This window comes from Elaeis guineensis, chromosome 6, assembly GCF_000442705.2.
Source record: "Elaeis guineensis isolate ETL-2024a chromosome 6, EG11, whole genome shotgun sequence".
NCBI lineage: Eukaryota > Viridiplantae > Streptophyta > Magnoliopsida > Arecales > Arecaceae > Elaeis > Elaeis guineensis.
In genome coordinates, this window is record NC_025998.2 from 2,228,245 (window position 1) to 2,247,875 (window position 19,631).

The window sequence follows — 19,631 nt, forward strand, 5'->3', positions numbered from 1 at the left end:
CTTATACCAAATTCAATAAGACTTTCAACCGAAAATAAAAGTATAGAGATTCTGCTTCTAATCACTCTTCCATTCATATCTTGTATCATCTTAATTCCTCAACATCTGTAAAAACAGTAAAATAGGAGGTAATGAGCTAGACAGCCCAGTAAGCAATGATCACTTTTCAATAGATTTCATCAGGCATTTAAGTAAATAATCATTTATAGAAAATAAGCATATATAGTTAATCAATTCGAAATCAATTTCAATTATGCAACATAATTCATGCCAATTTCATTTCTTTTTCGAAAATTCAAGTTTCTTTCCAGATTTCAATTTCTTTCGTTCTTAAATTTTTTTCGTCAACCATGAGCTATGACCATATTTTTTCTATGACAGGATCATAACACCGCGTATCTTCTTGCGGTGAGCTGCGAATCATCTGGCAGCAAAGTCCTTCAGAACCGCTGGTTTCTCTGACGGTTTGTCGCTGGTCTCTCTGGCGACATGAACCCTCAAGACAAATCAATTGCCAATGTATATGCCCCCATTAACAGGGTCCTTTACATAGTCAGGTTGTCAATTCATAATATTTCTTATATCATAATTCTTCATAAATCATATTTCATATTCTAATTTCGATAATAAAATATATAATCATGTAGTATCGAAATCAATCAATATAATGCATCATGAAATCAATATGTTCAATCATGCTTCATCATAACATTTCAAATAAGATATTTTCATAACAAAATACCATTCATCCAACTCATGCATCGTTTCACAAATCATGTCAGAAAAATACATTATAATTTACCGATAAATCTAAAAAAGTGAAACATTACTTACCTCGAACGCATTCCAATAAACCCACATAATTCTATAAATTTTTCTTCCAAAAATTCTGTTCGTAGATCATATTGCAATATCACATGGTCAAACATCCACAATCCTATACAGAATCAATTTCAATAATTAGAAAGAATACGAATACCATATTTCAACGGTTTAGACTGGGTCCGATCATCTAATTTTATCTAATCAAAATCTAATTAGGACCTAAACGATCTAAAATTTGACTATCAGATCAAATCGGATTCGAAGTGATAGGACCGAGGTTTCTTCATCGATTTCATAAAATCAAGTAGAGAGAGACAATTAGAGGAGAGAAAAATCAATGAGGTATAATTCGAATTGATCAGATGACACAATCCAACATTATGATTGGTCCAATATCTCGATTGGTGAAATCAACATGATCAAATCAAGTCATGACTAGATCGAAATCATGGTGATCAAATCTAAAGATTCATGGTCTGATCAAGGTGGGTGCCAGTACGCTGTCTGATAGTCATGGATCAGGGTTCTTCATTAGAATTAGATCAGGACTATTAAAAAAATTTCTTCATTCACTAACCTTTTTAGAGAGAGAATCAATCAAGAGAGAGAGTATTTTAGAGAGAGAAAATTCTAGAGAGAGAAAACTCATCTTGAATTCTTTAGACAATATGATTCAACAAATCCGATTGGATCAAATCATATCATGCTAAAATTATCATATGGATAATTCAATAAAATCATGAGAAATAAAATCTAAAAATACCTGATCTGATCAAAGTGGATGTCGGTGTATCGTCCAACGCTCATAGATCAAAAATCCATCACGAGGATCATTTAAATTCATCATCATTCTTCTCAAAATTTTAAAAATCTTAGGAGAGAGAAATAATCTAAAGAAAGGATTCTAGAGAGAGAAAGTAGAGAAAGAAAGTCCAATTTTAGAGAGAGAAAATGCTAGTTCAAGCTGAAGAGAGAGAGGGAAGAGAGATAAACTCTCTTTCTTATATTTTATTATTTATATCATTATTTATTAATTAATTTATTTTATTTTTTTCTTTCTTCTTTTCTTTCTCTCTTTCTTTCTCTTTTTTTTTTTGCTTCACGAAAGAGGGAGGAGAGAAAATCCTATTTATTATTATTATATTATTATTATTATATTTTTCTTCTTCTTCTTTTTTTCTTTTTTTTTTCTTTTCTTTTTTTTTCCTTCTTCTTCTTCTTCTTTCCTTCTTCTTTTCCCGTGGGTTTCTTTTGGGCCGAAACAGGAGACCGTGAGATCCCCTCGTTGGTGTTCCGACCGACGGTGCAGTCGGCGTGGGGCAGCCGTCGGCAGGAAGGGAGCGACCCAACGATGAGAAGAGGGCCAAAACCGGTGGTCGGCGGTGACCACCGACGCTGGAAAAATGGCACAAAGAAAGGTTCTTCCGCAACAAAATCTGTCGACTCCGGTCGCCGACGAGCGTGCACATTGACACGGGAAGGAAAGGGGAGAAGAGAGGAAGGGAAGGAGGCTTACCTCCGACGCCGGCGAAGCTTTTTCGGCGAGCAATTGGACGGGCATAGGGACGGTCTTCCGCGGAAATTTTTCGACGATTGCCGCCGACTGTGCTTAGAATCCTCGGTGGAAGGAAGAGAGGAGGGATCTCCTCCTTAAATAGGCCGGAGGGAGTTCGTTTCCGACTCCGATTGGGAGCCGATGAGAGGAGGAAGAAGACTCCCGAAGGGAGTCTTCTCCACTGTTTTCTTCTTTTTTTTTTTTTTTTTTTTCGGACTTTGGCTGATCTGGGCTGGGATTCTTACTCGGGCCGGGTCGGGCTATCACAGCTACTCCAGTCAGGTCGGCCATTACAAGCATAGTGGTAGTACATGGGAGAGATGAGGGAGATAAGAAGAAGGCATTGGAGGATCGTCCGGCGAGGCTGTCCGCCGGCTCATTGGTCTCTTGAAATACATGAGAAACCTGGAATGAATCCAAGAAGACAGCACAGATAGAAATGTCAGCTAGCAAGGGATGGCAAGAGAAGATAACATTGGTCTGCTCCAGGCTTCGAAGATATTAAGTGATCCAGCAAACTACCGTTAAAGAGATAGGGACAAAAGACAAGGCTGTGAACGTGCGGGATTATACGAATCTAGAAGCTTCATGAACAATTACTTTAACTACTAACTGTTTTTCCGCAATTTACCGGGTTAGTCCAGTGAGTTTTAAATCTTTTGATGGGAAATCTGGAATAAACCGGAATTTAAATGTTGTTTGAAAGGCTTGAAAAAATGGGAACTCTGAAGAAATGGATGGGGCTTATTTTTGAAAACCGGAATCCCTCCAACAGCGTTACAGCAGTCGGGCTCCATCCCAATAGTCTGGGTGGGTTAGCGCTGTTATATTTCTATTTACCATAGACGTCCTTATTTAGCAATCCTTCCATGGTTTGTTCATGAATCAAATAAGACCCTCATATTATCAGATTCGGAGAATAAAACAATATAGAAAAATGTGCAAAAAGAATAAATTTTGCACATATATCCGGCAAGTTTTAGCCGGCAATTCCCCAAATTACGACTCTTTCAGATTGTAGATTCAAAAAATCAATTAAGACCTGTTTGGAGGGTTAGATCTAAAATTCTATGAAATTCATGATCCAAACATAAAAAATAATAAACTATAAACAGATCTTACAAGTATCTAGAACCATTTTTTGATACTTATAAATATAGATATTTATAAATATAAGATCTGCTCTATTTATGTTCTGAAATTTTTTACGATTGGGCCTCGAATCTCATAGAATTTTGAATCTAACCACCTAAACAAACTCTTATGAAATTCAAAATCCCAACTGCTTTTAAGTGTCAGCCGCACCTTCTAACTTATAGAATTGATCACTGACCTGGAGGAAACTATAGGATACCGGTAAACCATGCACAACTCATGTATGTAATGAACGACCTGGCCATGAGATTGTGCGTAGTAAAAAGGATTGTGCACAAGCATGCAAGAAGTTTTCTAATCTTCTTTTTAAAATGGGACAAAAAAGCATGCAACATGTTCCAAGTTTTTTTATTTTGCCTGCGTCATGTTCAGATGGGAAGCCTTATGCAAAAATGTTTTGGTTCTTGTTTCTATTCTTGTGTATTATCAACTTTTAAATTGATTAGATGAATGCAATATCTAGAGAAAAATATACTTGGACGTGCTATGCAATGCAGATTAGTTGTTGTGTGGATCCATCCAAATCTTTACACAGCACAAATACTACAGCTACAGCCAAGTATGGCATTTAACTTTTCTCTCTCTTCCAAAATTTCTTAGAGGGAAAAGAAAATCATCTCTCATCCGGACCCAACCATCTTTGGATTGGAAAACCATCTGTAATATGACCCCTTGCCATCCATCACTTAAACAGCTTTGATGCTCCAGACTTTGGATTGAGATGTTGCAGGGGCAGGTTCCATTTGATTCGTCGGCCGTTGGGTGGCTAAGGAAGTGCTCCAAGTCAAGGTGTTGAGGATGAAGTTCTTCCGATCTTTCTCAAGTACTGGCGATGGATGATCAGAGAAGATGGGGATGTTCCCACTTTCCAGTCTCTTCTTCAATAGTTTTTCTATATGGAATGCGTTCAGCTTTGTGCTCTTGTGTTTTATGTATAAATTTGATGGACCGGGCTTTGTGCTTGTGTTCTATGTATAACCTTGATGGGCTGGGTGTGGGGTCTTTGGGCCTCCCTCGCTCAGCCAATGTGGCTGAGGTGGTGAGCGTAGCCTATGGCATGGTGTCTTTCACCTACACAAAAATCCTAGACATACTGCACACTATCGTCGTCTGCAACCGCTATCAACATTCTTTAGTTTGCACAATGATAGGAAGTATTTAGCTTTCTTTCTGTCTGCGACGAATCTGATTGTCATTTCCTCATAAACAATTGGCAAAATTTCCATGGATGAAATTGATACATTTCAATACAATTAATTCTACTTGCATACCTTGCCATCAAATTTAAGAGTTGGTTTATTGCCCATGTATAGCGCACCCATCAGTTGCAATAGGGGAATCTCCAATGGAAAATTCGATGGAGTGATCACTGCCATAATGAATTCGAGAATGTTTTGGTTTTTGACAATACAATTCAATTCGATGAAAAGAAACTTATTCATCATGTATAAAGAAACATAATCGGTAACAGGTGTATCATCAGCGTGTGCACAAACGCAGGTATTTTGTCAGTTATAAGCTTTTTGCTATGTCAGTATAATTTATGCCGCAGAAAGGAGTCCAGTGAAAATATAGATGGTTACATAAATTAAAACATCGCAGTGCAAAATTAGAAGTTTTCCAAAAGCAGGAATTAGTAATAGCTGGACCCCCTTCTCTGAAAATGAATATCTAAACCTTTTAACTTTTAATTCCAGTATTATCTCTCATGTCCACAATCGATGCTAACATCTAAGGCATCTACTATCATTTACTCTGAAACTATCATGCTGATACAGGATGCATTCATAAAATTTAAAAATAGATAATAACTTATGATGAATACAAGCCTTACAGGACTACCAACTTAAGTACCTGAGAAAACAAAAGTTATAGTTAAAACATAAACAAGATGCAAAACCAACATACAAAAGAAAGCAAAGATGGTAAAGTAATGAAAAGAATTATGAGGATCAACCACAATGCTATCACACATAGAACATAACAACACAGAAAGAATGACTAGGGATGGCAATGGGTAGGATTTGGGTCGGGTAGTATACTACCCATCCCCAAATCCGAACTTAATACCCTATACCCTACCCGATACCCAATCGGATAAGAAAAGAGATATCCATCCCCATACCCAACGGGTTCGGGGATACCCGTGGGTAACCCATTTCCCCATACCCAATCCATACCCGCCCCATATCCAACCCATACCCGTCCATTCTATACCCAAAAAAAAAGTAAAATAATTTTATGCATATTATCAATCAAAAATAGAATTACCAATTATATATATATACATACGCACATACACACTTCTAACACACACACATATATACATGCATACATATATGCATGCATACATATACATACATACATATATATAATTACATATATATATATATAGAGAGAGAGATCATATATATGTGTGTGTATATGTGTGTGTATATATATATATATGTATGTATACATACGGATATGTATATGTATGTATACATACGGATATGTATATGTATGTATATATATATATATGTATGTATATATATATATATATTCGGATATGGGTTCGGATATTATCCATACCCATAGGTTCGGATCGGATTCGGATAGAAAATAGCACTACCCATACCCGTACTATAATTTTCGGGTTTTATCCAAATCCGAATTCAAATCCAGTCAAATCTTATTTTTCGGGTTTGATTGAGTTCGGGTAGAATGTATACCCATCGGGTCAGATTAGTTTTGCTATCCCCAAGAATGACACATGGAAGCTACGATACCCGACCAAGAAATAATAACGGAACAGAGAATGCTGATGCCTCCCATTATTTTTATGACCATTTTCTTCTGCATACACATAGAGACTAAAACTGAAAGTTTCTCTTTTCCGCTGAACTCAGAAATTGCAGAGATCCTGGGCCTCTTGGAGAAAACTTTGGCACTTTCTAAACCACACTACAAGCTAGTATGCCTAACCCATTTGAGGTTAAAACTAAATAAATCACAACACAAAGGCATAAATCTAATCAAATCAATTGCATGCATATAAAAAATTTAAATATCAGAAACCCTCTTAGTTTTCAATAACATCAACAACTGAAGTATCGTTTCAGCATCCGTAACGATCGAGAAAACCAGCAATAATACCTAGAAGCGAGAATTAAAAAAAGAAAAAAGAAAAAAACCGGTCTACCTAATTCTCATAAACCATTTAATGTAACGATATCAAGAAAAAAAAAGTAAAAGATTAACGAGCATCGATTCAAAGTCGCTCTTCAAGCTTCTGAGCCGAAGATATCTGAACGTTCGAACCGAAACCTAGGCAAGCTAGGGTTCGCATTGCAAGAAATTGTAGCATGAATGCATAAATCCGAATCGAATCAATTCCATATATAGCAAAACTTGAGGATCATGAACCCTAATTTTCAAGAACATCCGGACACAAGCATTGTTTCAAGGTTTAAAGCGACCCAGGAAAACGAACAAACCTAGAAGTCGAGGAGATCGAAGGACGGAACCGAGTCGAAGCCAATCACCGAGCTCCTGCTCTGATTCCTCTGCAAATCAGAATCGATACATGATCGCGTTCGAGGAGGAGGTCGAGATCTAAACTCGAGAGTAATCGGAAAAGAAAGAACGCCCAGGCACCAAGGCAAAGAGAGGCGTTTCGGATGGAGGCTGTGTTTTTAAGCGTGGCGGTGCTTTCTTTAGAGTGTGTGCCGAGGCCACGTGCCCTTCTCAGTTTTATACGTTTTGACACGGGGAACAAAAAGGAAGAATTTTTTTTTTAATAAAATAAAAAATGGAGGATTTCATTAACCCTGCCCGAAACAAAAAATATTCGAATCGCTGAAAATAAAATCAGGCGTTGTTTCTGAAAATGGCCCTAACTTCGGCAATTGCAAGTTTGCTAATATATTGTTTAAGGATGAAAATTTATGCAATCCGATTCACAAACCATCCATTTTAAGTAGGTTTAAATTTAATATAAATTGATCAATCAGTATAAATCTATTCATTTAATTGATTAAATTTAGATTTAATCTTTTGATCCATGTAATCTATTTTGATCTATTTAATAATTAAATTATATTATAATGCGAACTATTTATCTGTTTAGGCCTGCTTAATCTATTTCTATCTTATTTAATTTGATTTATTTAATTTATTTAATTTGATTTGATCTACTTAATAAATAAATTATATGGATCGAATCAGATTACTTATTTTAAGAAGCAGATCGGATACAGATTTAAATTTTTGATCTATTTAATAAATAGATCGAATTTTTATGAATAAATTAATTATCTGATCTGTATCCAATCTGACCTGTATTTGACCATATCCATCCATTTGCCACTCTTATGATTATATTGAGTCTTTCGATTCTGAACAATGAATCTTGTATAATTTTTTTGAGAGATAATTTTATCAAAAATTTTTATTATAATATTACTAAAAAAAATAATTTGAATAGCTATTTTTTCTTAAAGCAATTCAGATTGCCTTCTATGAGGCAATCTGGATTGCCAAGATAATCTGAATTACCATCCAGAAAACATACCAAACATAGTAATCCAGATTATCATATTAAACTGTCAATAATTTGGATAGATTGTCATCTACCAAACGCTATCTAAGATCTAATTAAAATTTTTTATTATTTATTTTAATAAATAATTATATTTTTTTGATTTGAAAAGACATTGCTTTTTTGTTTCTCTCTCTTTGAAACTAATTAGAGATATGCTATCCAAAAAAGCTAAATTAAGATAAATTTATTTTATAATGATAAAAGATGCCTAAAATAAATAATCAAAGCCTCAAGCGAATATTTCAAAGTACTGGACAAATTTATGGAGGCAAAATTATCGCTGAACTAATTGATGTCAATTAGATGAGCCTTGATAATATCAGTTCTTTCAATAGATTCCAAGTTCTTTTACTGAGAATGCCCCACCTTTGTCCCATCCGTGGATGGTGAAAGGTCCAACACAAGTACTTTTCTCATAGCTTTACAAACTTTACTAATCAAAACTTGCGGCTAATAAAGGGGTTTCTTTTTTTTTTTTTCTTTTTTTGCCGAGGGAAAGGAAGGGTAACCCACCGAACTTCATTTAGGATAGCTTTTATACGTCACCACTGCTTGTAACACCATTTTATTTTCAACATCTTGCTTTGGCAAGCAAGAAGTTGAAAATAACATTATGTGAAATCCAACATCATCCTAATCATCGATTGGATTTGGGTACAAAAAATATCAAAATTTAAATAAATTTGATTTGAAATCTAATTAAAAATAAATATAATTTGGGCATGAGGCTTGACTTATGATTAGATCCATTCTTGAGCATATATTATATCTTTTAAACCAGTACGATCAAGATACAATTTGCCGGCACCTCTCTCTCTCTCTCTCTCAAAGAAAAAAAGAAACAAATTAGATAAAAATTGATGGGATTTAAGGCTGCCCACAGGCGTTGACTTTCATAGATAAACGTGCAGTTTTTTTAAAACCAAATTTTGGGTGATTGAACTTTCCGAAAAAAAAGAAAGAGAGAGGAAAAATATCGGTAGTTGACTTGTTGAACCGGATCAATCGAGCCTTGCCGTTGATGCCCGTACCTCGGAAAACCGTGTGAGGTCAAGGAGAAAAGGACAATCTTTCTTAATGTTTCCACTCCTATGGTAGAATGTTTCTATTCATTTTTGGTAGAATGTTTCTATTCTTAGAGGTTGTAGGAAAATCTTACTCGAAGTTCATATTAAGACGCGTGAAAAACAAGAGCTCCATTGGAAGACTTATCCAATGCTTGACCAAAGCATTTTTCTTAAGAAAAAAGCTTGATCAAAGTTTTGACCCACATGAATAGGATAACATGCACCTCTTTTGGGCTACGATGGAATGTGTGCGACTTGGTTTTATCAAGTATCTAACACAAGTTTCAAGCAATCTGGTAAAAAATAATTGTAAAATCCAATTTGGTTTTAAAAAAATAGTATCTAACACAACTTGGTTTCATCACTTATTCCATGTCGTCTGTGTTCTCAGTAATTCTTATCCGACATTTACATGCTAGAGAAGTAAAAGATCAAGGATTTTTTTTTTAAAAAAAAAAAATTGTTGAAGAAGTGGTCATTGGTCTGTTGAGGAAACAGTCAAAGGAAAAGACGGTATACATAGGGAAATAGCAATCAAAACAAAACACGTAGTTATGGTTGACCTGACAATATATACTTGAAATATTGCAGCTTCCCATTGGTTCAGATGTACAATCATTCAAATCATATACAACTATCATCTGACAACAATCAAAGACTACTTGAAAGCAAAATTTTGTAGGATCTCAGTTTATCATTAATGATATACATAATTAATTAGTGAGTTTTTAAAACCCATTAGTTGGAGCTCTCAATCTAAATATTAGTGGTTGTTTTCGTTTGAATGTTAGTCATGAGTTCTTCATACACGCAAGTAGTTAAAATTCTGTGGCAGCTAGCCTGCTTTTAAGATGTTTGATTACTTATCCTAAGTCAACATGCTTCATCTGTGTTGCCAATAAGAAATTCATGTCATCCAATTAAAAGTTAATTGGATCACTAACATGATAAGTCATGTTACATAACAATAAATACAACCAATAGTAAATGCTTTCGGACTATATATGTTAACTTTGTTTCTTTTTGGACCTACCAGACTAGTTTTGTATAAATTAACCTCAATTATTCTGACAAATGAATCCTAGTTAACATCAGAACCAATTGCAATTTGCCAGACTACCAGTCCTGATCGTCTGTTTGTTGGCCCATCATTCAAATTGACATGTCTTATATATTTCATCCCAAAGTCATATGGAGAACAGAACAAATCAAAGGGACAGTCCATATCATTCTATCAACATAATTTGAGGGTCCATGCAATTAAAAGACTAAATTGCGTGTAAACCTCTGATAAGAGAAGGAAAAACCAAGGGGAATAAAAGGAATGAGGGCGAGGCCTTATAGAAGTTTGAAGCATCAGATATGCAGGTGGTCTTTTTTTTTTTTTTTTTTTTGAGCAATAGATATGCAAAAGGAAGTATAAAGAAATTTGGAAGAGAGGATGTCTACGTGGATTTACGGACCCTTTCTTCCCCTTTCAAACCTCTTGGTCTTTAAATTTTTTTTTTCCCAGTTTAAGTAGGGATAAGTTGGTAGCTAGGTAAGAGCTTCTTTATTAATTACATGCATTGACTAAGTCCAAACCAATTACATTGACCAAGTCCAAACCAGTAACAACATGTTGTTATTGTACAAAATAACTCTTGAATTTGATAATAGCTCTATAAAACTGTAAAAAATTATAATAGAACTTATTTTATTCTATAATCCATTAAAAGTCAAATGCACGGAACTATTGTATATGTATCACGGCCATTATAATGAATATAATAGCTAACTCGCTGTATGATGGTGATTTTTTAACCATATAAATGTGCAATGTAATTAAGTCGAACAACTACAATACTATAATGACTATTATTTCAGATCATCAAGTAATTATTTGTAAGTAAGAAAATCATGCAGTAGTTTAAAAGAGCATTTTTTTTATCCTGACGAGAGGGTGGGTGTGGTGTGGGTTTGGCGGCTATTTTGATTAATAAATAGTGCTATATTGTAAGCATGACATATGTAGAATGTTAAGTATTAATTTGAAGGCTTTATGTGGTGTTTGGGATACATAATTATCCAACTACTTCGCCTAGTTCAATTCTTAGCATCTCATTGTAGATTATAATTTCTTGCACATTTTGCCTATGTACTTTAAAAAAAAAAAGAAAAAAAAGAAAAAGAAAAAGAGGATGTTAGAAAAAGAGGAAAGAAGAAAAAGGAAAAGAAAATGCAATGTCTTGAGATGCAAGGAGTGTGGTTAGGTTTAATCACAACAACGTAGCCTCTAAGGAATTGAAAAAAATTCAATAGATGAAATAATAATAACGAAAACCTTATTGTTAGGGAGAAATTGTAACCGAGATAATTTTATCATAGAATAATAAAGCACTTTTCATCAACTTTGAAAAGATCAATTGGAGTAGAGATCAAATCTCCATACAAAGTGGCCAACCTAGATTTGATGTAAGCATGACATATGTAGAACATTAAGTATTAATTAAAAGGCTTTGTATTTGGGATATATACATATCCAACTACTTTATTTGGTTCAAAACTTAGCATCTCATTGGAGATTATGATTTCTTGTAGGTTTCGCCTGCATTATAAGAAGAAGACGTTTGTTAGGAAAAAGAGAGAGAAGCAAAAAGAAAAAAAAAATGCGATGTCTTGAGATGCAAGGAGTGTGGTTAGATTTAGCTTTGAGAACTTAGCCTTTAAAGAATTTAAAAAATTCAGTACATGAAATAGTAATAGTGAAAACCTTATTGTTAAGGAGAAATTGTAACCGGGATAATTTTATCATAGAATAATAGAGCACTTTTCATCAACTTAAAAAGTTCAATAGGAGTGGAGACTAGAATCTCCATACAAAGTAGCCAACCTAGCTAAATTTTATTGTATCTACATTTCCTTACATAAGTTCCAAGGATTGAAACTATAAAAGTTCAACTGTTTAATTTTTACATAAACTCTAGAAAAAACTCTAGAATTTGGCTGTCACTAACGTTGAAATGCCTCCTTTATTCTAGCATAAAATAAGTTTTATGCTGAAATTAATTATACACCTGATATTTTTTCATAGATTAGCTATAAATTTAAGTTTACAACTTAATTATAAATTACCTATCTATCATTGCCGGGCAAGCTGGCTCACCAAAAACTAACTTGAACCGTATGAGCTCAACCCTTAACCACATTGCACTAAAGCTCACTGAGATTATATTTTCATATTTCACATGTTTATATAATTACCAATCCTTGGTTAATTCAGTAATATATTAATCATATTTGAAGTAGAGGCCTTGGAATTGAAATTAAATCATGCATGGCATTTGATCACACAACTTAAGTTTCTGTCGGAATACCATAAAACAACTGTAAGGACACATGCATTTAAGCTATGCACAGGTACTTACCAGAGATACAAAATTTATGAACAGTATATCCTAAATGAACTGGTGATGGATTCTCCATCTTTAACCTTTTTTTTTTTTTTTGCACAAAAGAAAACTCTTACGAATTGTCCTACTGGAGAGGACGGTGTAGTAATTTGCTGGAACCTGATGACGAGAAGGGTGGGTGTGAACGGAGGCCCAGGCGACGCGACGTATAATATTAGGAGGCCACGGAGAAAGTCCGAGTAAAGGAGCGGGGAGTGCGGCTACAAGCGCTCCCATAACGCAGACCGACAGCATTTCACACGCGTTGAAAAACCCCGTTTTCTTTTGCTTCTTGCATTGCACTTCGGCTGTTGACCTTTCGATGTTTCGAACCTAAGAGAGATAAGTACTTGGATTTCAATTCTTAATGCCGGTCAAAGTTAGAAGGCTTCTCTATATAGGGGGTGGATTGAAAGGACAAAAGCCAAAGAAGGACATCAAAGTTTCATCAAGAGGAGGGAAGGAAAGGTGACCCTGGTTGGTCTTTAATGGAGGTGATGCTCAAGGAAAATGTTGCTGTCAAAGAGGAGACAGATGTCAAATGTGTCGGGGAAGAAGAGAGTGGAGAGATTGGAAAGGTGCTGCTGCTGCTTCTAATCTCTTGTTCTTTGTACATATTATGGTTAATTTATTTCTCCATTTGAGTTTTCCTTCTTTTTCTGTTTTTAAATAAAAGATTGGTGAACTCCTTTTGATTTTTCCAAGGAATTAATGGTTACATGCATGCTAGGAGTTGGAAGTTCTCTCTTCTTGCTACCCCTGTAGTTCTTATTTGACGAGAAGTTCTATATATATATATATGTATTTGATATTTTTATGCGTCGGTGAAGTGAAATTGATCATGCTGTGGTGAAAATAATGGCACCTATGAGTAGATATATTACCAAAAACTTAGTATGCAGTCAGCAATCTTGACAAAAAGGGGATTTTTTTTTTTTTTTATCATGTTTAAATGAGGGCAACCTTGAAAGAAATTAAGAATTGGTCTCTAAATACTTGCTCACAAGAAGAAGAAGAAGAAGAAGAAGAAGAAGTCTTAATATTCTTTTGATAATATTCCTTGCTAACAAATTTGTGATTTTGCAGTTTGGAAATGAAATGCCAGCATGTGATGGGGATTCTTCAAGGAAACCGTCTCCAAGCCGAAGAGATTCAAGTAATAACAAACAGGTGTGGAGCTATAAATTTCAAAATAAAATAAGTTTACCATATATAGCATATGCGTATCTTCCAATTTTCCATATTCAAATAACGTGCAGTCAAAATATCCGAAGATCCACAGCGTTAGTCTGGAACTGCTGTAATAAATTATTCTTGTTCCTATTATTTTTCTAAAATTTCTTTGTGTATGTGATGAATGGTTGTTTTGTGGTGAAATATGAATGGCAATTTACTGTTCCAAGATACATGTCCTATTTGATGTTCTAGAGCATGTTCATGTAAATACAATAGCTATATTCTAGGAAAAAAGTGCCTTTTTGTATGCTTAATAATTATTAAGTAGATGGGTTTACAAATCAATGATAATCATAATTTCAGTTGCTACTTAATTATAGTCTTAGCCATGGTTTGACATATCCATCGTACCATAACATACTAGATGTATTATCATTATAAGAATTTAGGTTTTTAGTGATAAAAAATTTGGTCATAATTTTTTTTACCTTCATTGTTAAAAAATTTTAATGACCTAAATATTTTGTCCCTCGGTGATCACTAAAGGCACTGTAGCTAAAAGTTTTAGTGACCAAAATATAAAATCATCACAAAAAACTACTATACTTAGTGACAAAATGTAATTAATGGATATCAAAAGTGAATATTAATGACTATTGTATTTGTGGTAAAAGATTAAAAAATAATTGTTAAAATATATATATTTTTTATATAAGCCTCTAAAAAAATTGAACTTAAGTACTGTTGGATATTTACCTACTATTTAGCCACTGTAACAGTATTAACTTTTAATATAAAATCATGATTTATTATACTTATTTGAATTTTTTTATATTATAAAATATTCTAATTTTAAATATATTATGACATATTTTTTCTACTAATTAATTTTTATAAAAATCTAATCATCTTCTTTTTCTAAGGTCCTCTAAAAAAAATGATGATTCATGACTTCTTTATTTATGCTATAATTAATAATTAAGAATATTTAATATAGAATATCTTTTAATATTTGTATTATATATTTTTTTAAGTTAGATTAGCAATCCAAATTCTTGGTTAAATCAGTCTCCATACAAGTTTTTAATAATTATATTTTAGACTATCATCTGATTTTAGTTCGTTGCTTTCAATATTGATTGTAGATTTCATAATTATAAAATTATTTTTTAATTATAAAATTATTTTAACTCATGTAACTTATTTGTTAAATAGATTAGTTCAAATTAAGTTGAAACAAATACTTAATTTATAAAAAAATCTAGCAAAAAATAAAATTTATAATCAGTTTTGTTAAAATGAATCTTGATGGGATATATGAATTTTAGTAGTTTAATATATTTGAAAAATTAATTAAGTGTCTAATAAATATAATATGGTATTACATACATCTTATCATCCTGTAATCTTAAACTCTCATGATGATTCGCTTGATTTTAATAGCATAAAAATACAAAATCAAGCTCCATATTTTATTTTAATGATTAATATATATTATTAGATATTATTTAATTAATATTTTTATTGATGATATCCATCATTAATATATAAGATTTTAGTGATATGTTTGGTATTAAAGATAAGAATTTCTATGACTACTTTATAATCTCGTCATTAATAGCATGTGTCATAGTGACTATTTTAAAATATTCTTATAAAAGATATATACTTTAATGATGAATCATAAACTTATTATTAATATATTGACTAATATTTATTTTAATGACTACTTTATCAGCTCATTATGAAAAGATATATATACATACAATGATCATTTTTAAATATCATTATTAAAGATATAAATTTTAATAATGAATTATAAAATTATCAGTAGTGGTTTGATCAATATTGATGTTGATATCAAAATTATGACAACATAATATATCGCCATTAAAAATACAAACTTTTAATGACTACTCTATAAGTTTTGTCATTAAATATATATCTCTATAGTGATTATTTTAAAATATTATCATCAAAGATATAACTTTTAGTGATGAATTATAAAATTATCATTAATGAGTTGACCAAAATAAATTTTGATGCTAAAATTATTTGTCCATCTAACAAAGCTATATTTAATGACGAATTTTTTATGACAAAATTAAAAATAGTTACGATATATATATATATATATATATATATATATATATATATATATATATATATATATATATATATATATATATATATATATATATATAGTGATGAAATCTTATTTCATCATTCAATATGACAATAGTTTATTGTGATAATTTTTTTATTTTCATCACTAAATATGAGATTTTAATTTGGTGACTAGATTTGCATTTTGTCACTAAAACTTCGTCAATAAAAATTTGAATTCTTGTAGCGCGCATAGTATTGATACTAAACTAGTACACAGTTTTATAAAATATCGATACTCAGTATATATATCTCGCTATCTCTTATCATACTGCATATCAATACTATAACAGAATGCGCCAGTATAGGATCTAATACTAAGATGGTACAAATCCTGATTTCGATGAAAATACAAAAAAAAGATTGAATGTAATTATTCATGCTTAAATTGTTTACAGCAAAATATGTAAGAAATAGATCAGTTATATACATATTAAGCATAAATTGAGAAACTCAAATTTGTGTATTCACACTGATTCAATTGGCTTAATTTGTTCATATTTACAATTAACATGGATCCCTCTAGCATAATTGTCACTGATTTATGGTGGACATGTTACATGGAAAACAAAAATTATATCTTGAATTATGAAAAAGAAAAAATAAAGACAGTCCCACCTAAATTTCGGATCATTCAACTTCACTATCGTTGATTTTCCTTGCTCGAGCACTCTAACTTGAGTCCATGGACTATATATAGGTTTCCACTGTGATTAGAAGTGAAAGATCATGCATGGACACGAGCTCAAGGCCATCTTCTTCCGAGCACAAGAACTCAATTACAAACAGTCAGGTGAGCATATATTTCCAGATACCTCGATAGAAAAAGAAAAAAGAAATAGAGAACTTTGTTACAGAATAAACTTTCTTCAAAGGAAGAAAGGTTCTCTCCCTTTTCTTGATCAAGCTTAATATATAAATTTTCTGGTTAACCTTATTCCTTTGCAATAATGTCAGTGGGCCGGATCACGCATCCAATTGTAGTGTAGGTTCACAAACGAGGTATATAAGTATGCAAAATTTCTCATTCTCATTTCCCAATATTGTGGCTTTATAGGACAAGCAGCTCGAATCCATAAAAGACGAAATGGGCGAGGTAAGAGAAGAGAATGAAAGATTAAAAGCATTCTTAGCGCAAATGGTGAAGGATTACCAATCCCTCAAAATGCACGTCTTTGACATTGTTCAAAAAGAACATTTCAAGAAACCAGCGGAGACTTCTAGCGGACTCGGAGATGTTGAAGAACCTGAACTTGTCTCACTCAGCCTTGGAGCAAGCGCAAGTAGAAACAGAAATGAAGAGGAAAAAAGAAAAGAAAATGAACGGATAAATGAAGGCCTCACCCTTGGATTACACTACAAAATTGATGGTTCTAGCAGCAGCCAAAGTGAACCACCGGCGAATTTGAGCCCGGACAACAGCTTTGAGGAGCCCGAGAAAGAAGATGCCGGCCGGGAGCCATGGCCACCGACTAAGACAATATTTGAGAGTTCGAGAAATGGAGAAGATGAGGTGTTACCACAACCGCCTGTTAAGAAAGCTAGGGTTTCTGTGCGAGCAAGATGTGATGCCCCTACGGTTCGTATATTGCACTTAATTGATCTGCATGCGTGCATGCATGTTTTGTACGTACGTGTATGTAGTGTTTGCATCTTCTCATTTTCACTGATGGGTAATGCTCATGATTTTTCTATAAATTAAATCTTATTTATCATTAAATGCCTATTAATTTTATATCACTGATTGGTATATATATGTACACACACAGATGAATGATGGATGTCAATGGAGAAAATATGGGCAGAAAACTGCAAAAGGTAACCCATGCCCACGAGCATACTACCGTTGCACCGTTGCACCAGCATGCCCGGTGAAGAAGCAGGTATCATCTCTTCCTTTATAGTCTGGTCTGTTTCTTACCTTGGATTCAGGCAATTTTTTCTCTAAAGTTGCCTCTATCTCGAACAGAACTTTGATTTGATTTATGGCTAGATATAACTGTATAGTAAAGCTTGATAATTACTAATAATTAAACGTTGGTAATGCATGCTTGGGTTTTGGTGTAGCTTTGAGTTCCGAGGGAGCAAGTTCCCTAGCTTCTCGGTTATCTCATATCCGTGTCCTAGTTGCTTGTTTCAGTATAGAGTTCCACTTCTTTAAATTAGACTCAGTCAAGCATCTTGATCAATTACGATTCAACAATAATACACTTAAACAATGGACAGTTTCATTGAATTTGAAGCTCAAAGGACCTAACCAAACAAGAAATTAACAAGCATCTGACATTGACTTTTTACCAAGGAACTAATTGTAAACTGCTATGTAGATCTTGACATCATCGTCCGCGTTGGTAGACTGTTGGTTTCGTGCACGACTTCAACAGACAATATGTTCAACAATCCATTTTCCAGATTCTTACCTAAATCAACATAATAATATATATGATTTAATTTTACGTTTTGCTTACTAACTAAATATAAAAGAAATCATTCTATGTCACATTTCCCGACTCACATTTTCTTTTCATCTGTTTTGCAGAAGATATATATATATATATATATATATATATATATATATATATAGTGGCAAACCTAAAACAACAAGTTACTCTTCTAAAGAAATTAAATCTTGTCATGTTTTAATTTTTCTGCATCGTTTCATTTCAGGTGCAGAGGTGTGCTGAAGACATGTCCATACTGATTACCACCTACGAAGGAACCCACAACCATCCTCTTCCGATGTCAGCCACTGCCATGGCTTCCACTACCTCCGCCGCTGCATCCATGCTGGTATCTGGTTCATCCACTTCTCGTTCGTCCTTCGGAACCCCAGCAGCCTCTACCACCACCAGTGCCAACCTCCATAGCTCAGGACTAGTGAAACAGTTCCACCCACCAAACCCATCAATCCATTGCTCCACTAATTACCACCCCACCATCACAATAGACCTCACCGCACCATCATCGACTCCCCATGTCCACTTCTCCCCAAACACTATGCCATCATTTTGGGGTAATGGGTACTCAAGCTATGGAACTCAATCATACAACAAGATCCACACTGCAGGATCTCTAAACCTTGGAAGGCAATTAGCTCAAGACTCTTTCTTCCTATCCCATTTGCAAAAGGCTACGACCCCGACTTTTGGTGGCCAGCATTTCCTGACAGACACGATAGCTAAAGCGATCGCATCGGAGCCAAGCTTTCAGTCGGCATTGGCAGCTGCCATTACGTCGTATGTTGGATCCCAAAATGCTCAAGTTGCAGGAGAGGGTTCGGACCAATTAAGTCTGAAATGGAGCGAGCAAGCGGTGACTGGTGGTTCACCGAATTACTCGAGCCATCGACAAGGAAGCTAGACGTTTCTCCCACCACCATCGGCTCTTGTAATCTCCAAGGTTGCCTCTGCATCGCCGGTGGACACGGGGGATCACATCAGCTGATGAGAATTTTTATTTTTATTTTTTGTTTTTTAGTTTATGATTTTTCTTTCATTCGTTTCTGTTTTTTTTTTTTTTAAGGGAAATCTGAAACTTTTGCAAGGATTATTGGTTTTTAATTATACGGTTTCCAAAATATCAGGTTTGAAAATGGACAGGATCCCGACTTTGAATTTATGAGTTCAAAGAGTTGAAGCCAGGAACGGATAACATTTAACAATCATGTATAAATG

General features: G+C 33.8%; 1 protein-coding gene and 1 pseudogene across 1 annotated transcript; one reads left to right on the forward strand and one right to left on the reverse strand.

The window, feature by feature from the left end:
* Positions 1-3,993: 3,993 nt before the first annotated feature.
* LOC105047704 (uncharacterized) lies at positions 3,994-7,876 on the reverse strand (annotated as a pseudogene).
* A 5,158-nt stretch (positions 7,877-13,034) lies between these two features.
* On the forward strand, positions 13,035-19,527 carry LOC105037502 (WRKY transcription factor 72A). Its single transcript, XM_073258866.1, has 6 exons — positions 13,035-13,193; positions 13,702-13,785; positions 16,658-16,750; positions 17,015-17,536; positions 17,727-17,840; positions 18,625-19,527. The coding sequence occupies exons 1-6, from the start codon at positions 13,104-13,106 to the stop codon at positions 19,315-19,317; spliced, it is 1,596 nt and encodes a 531-aa protein (XP_073114967.1). The 5' UTR covers positions 13,035-13,103; the 3' UTR covers positions 19,318-19,527.
* Positions 19,528-19,631: the final 104 nt, after the last annotated feature.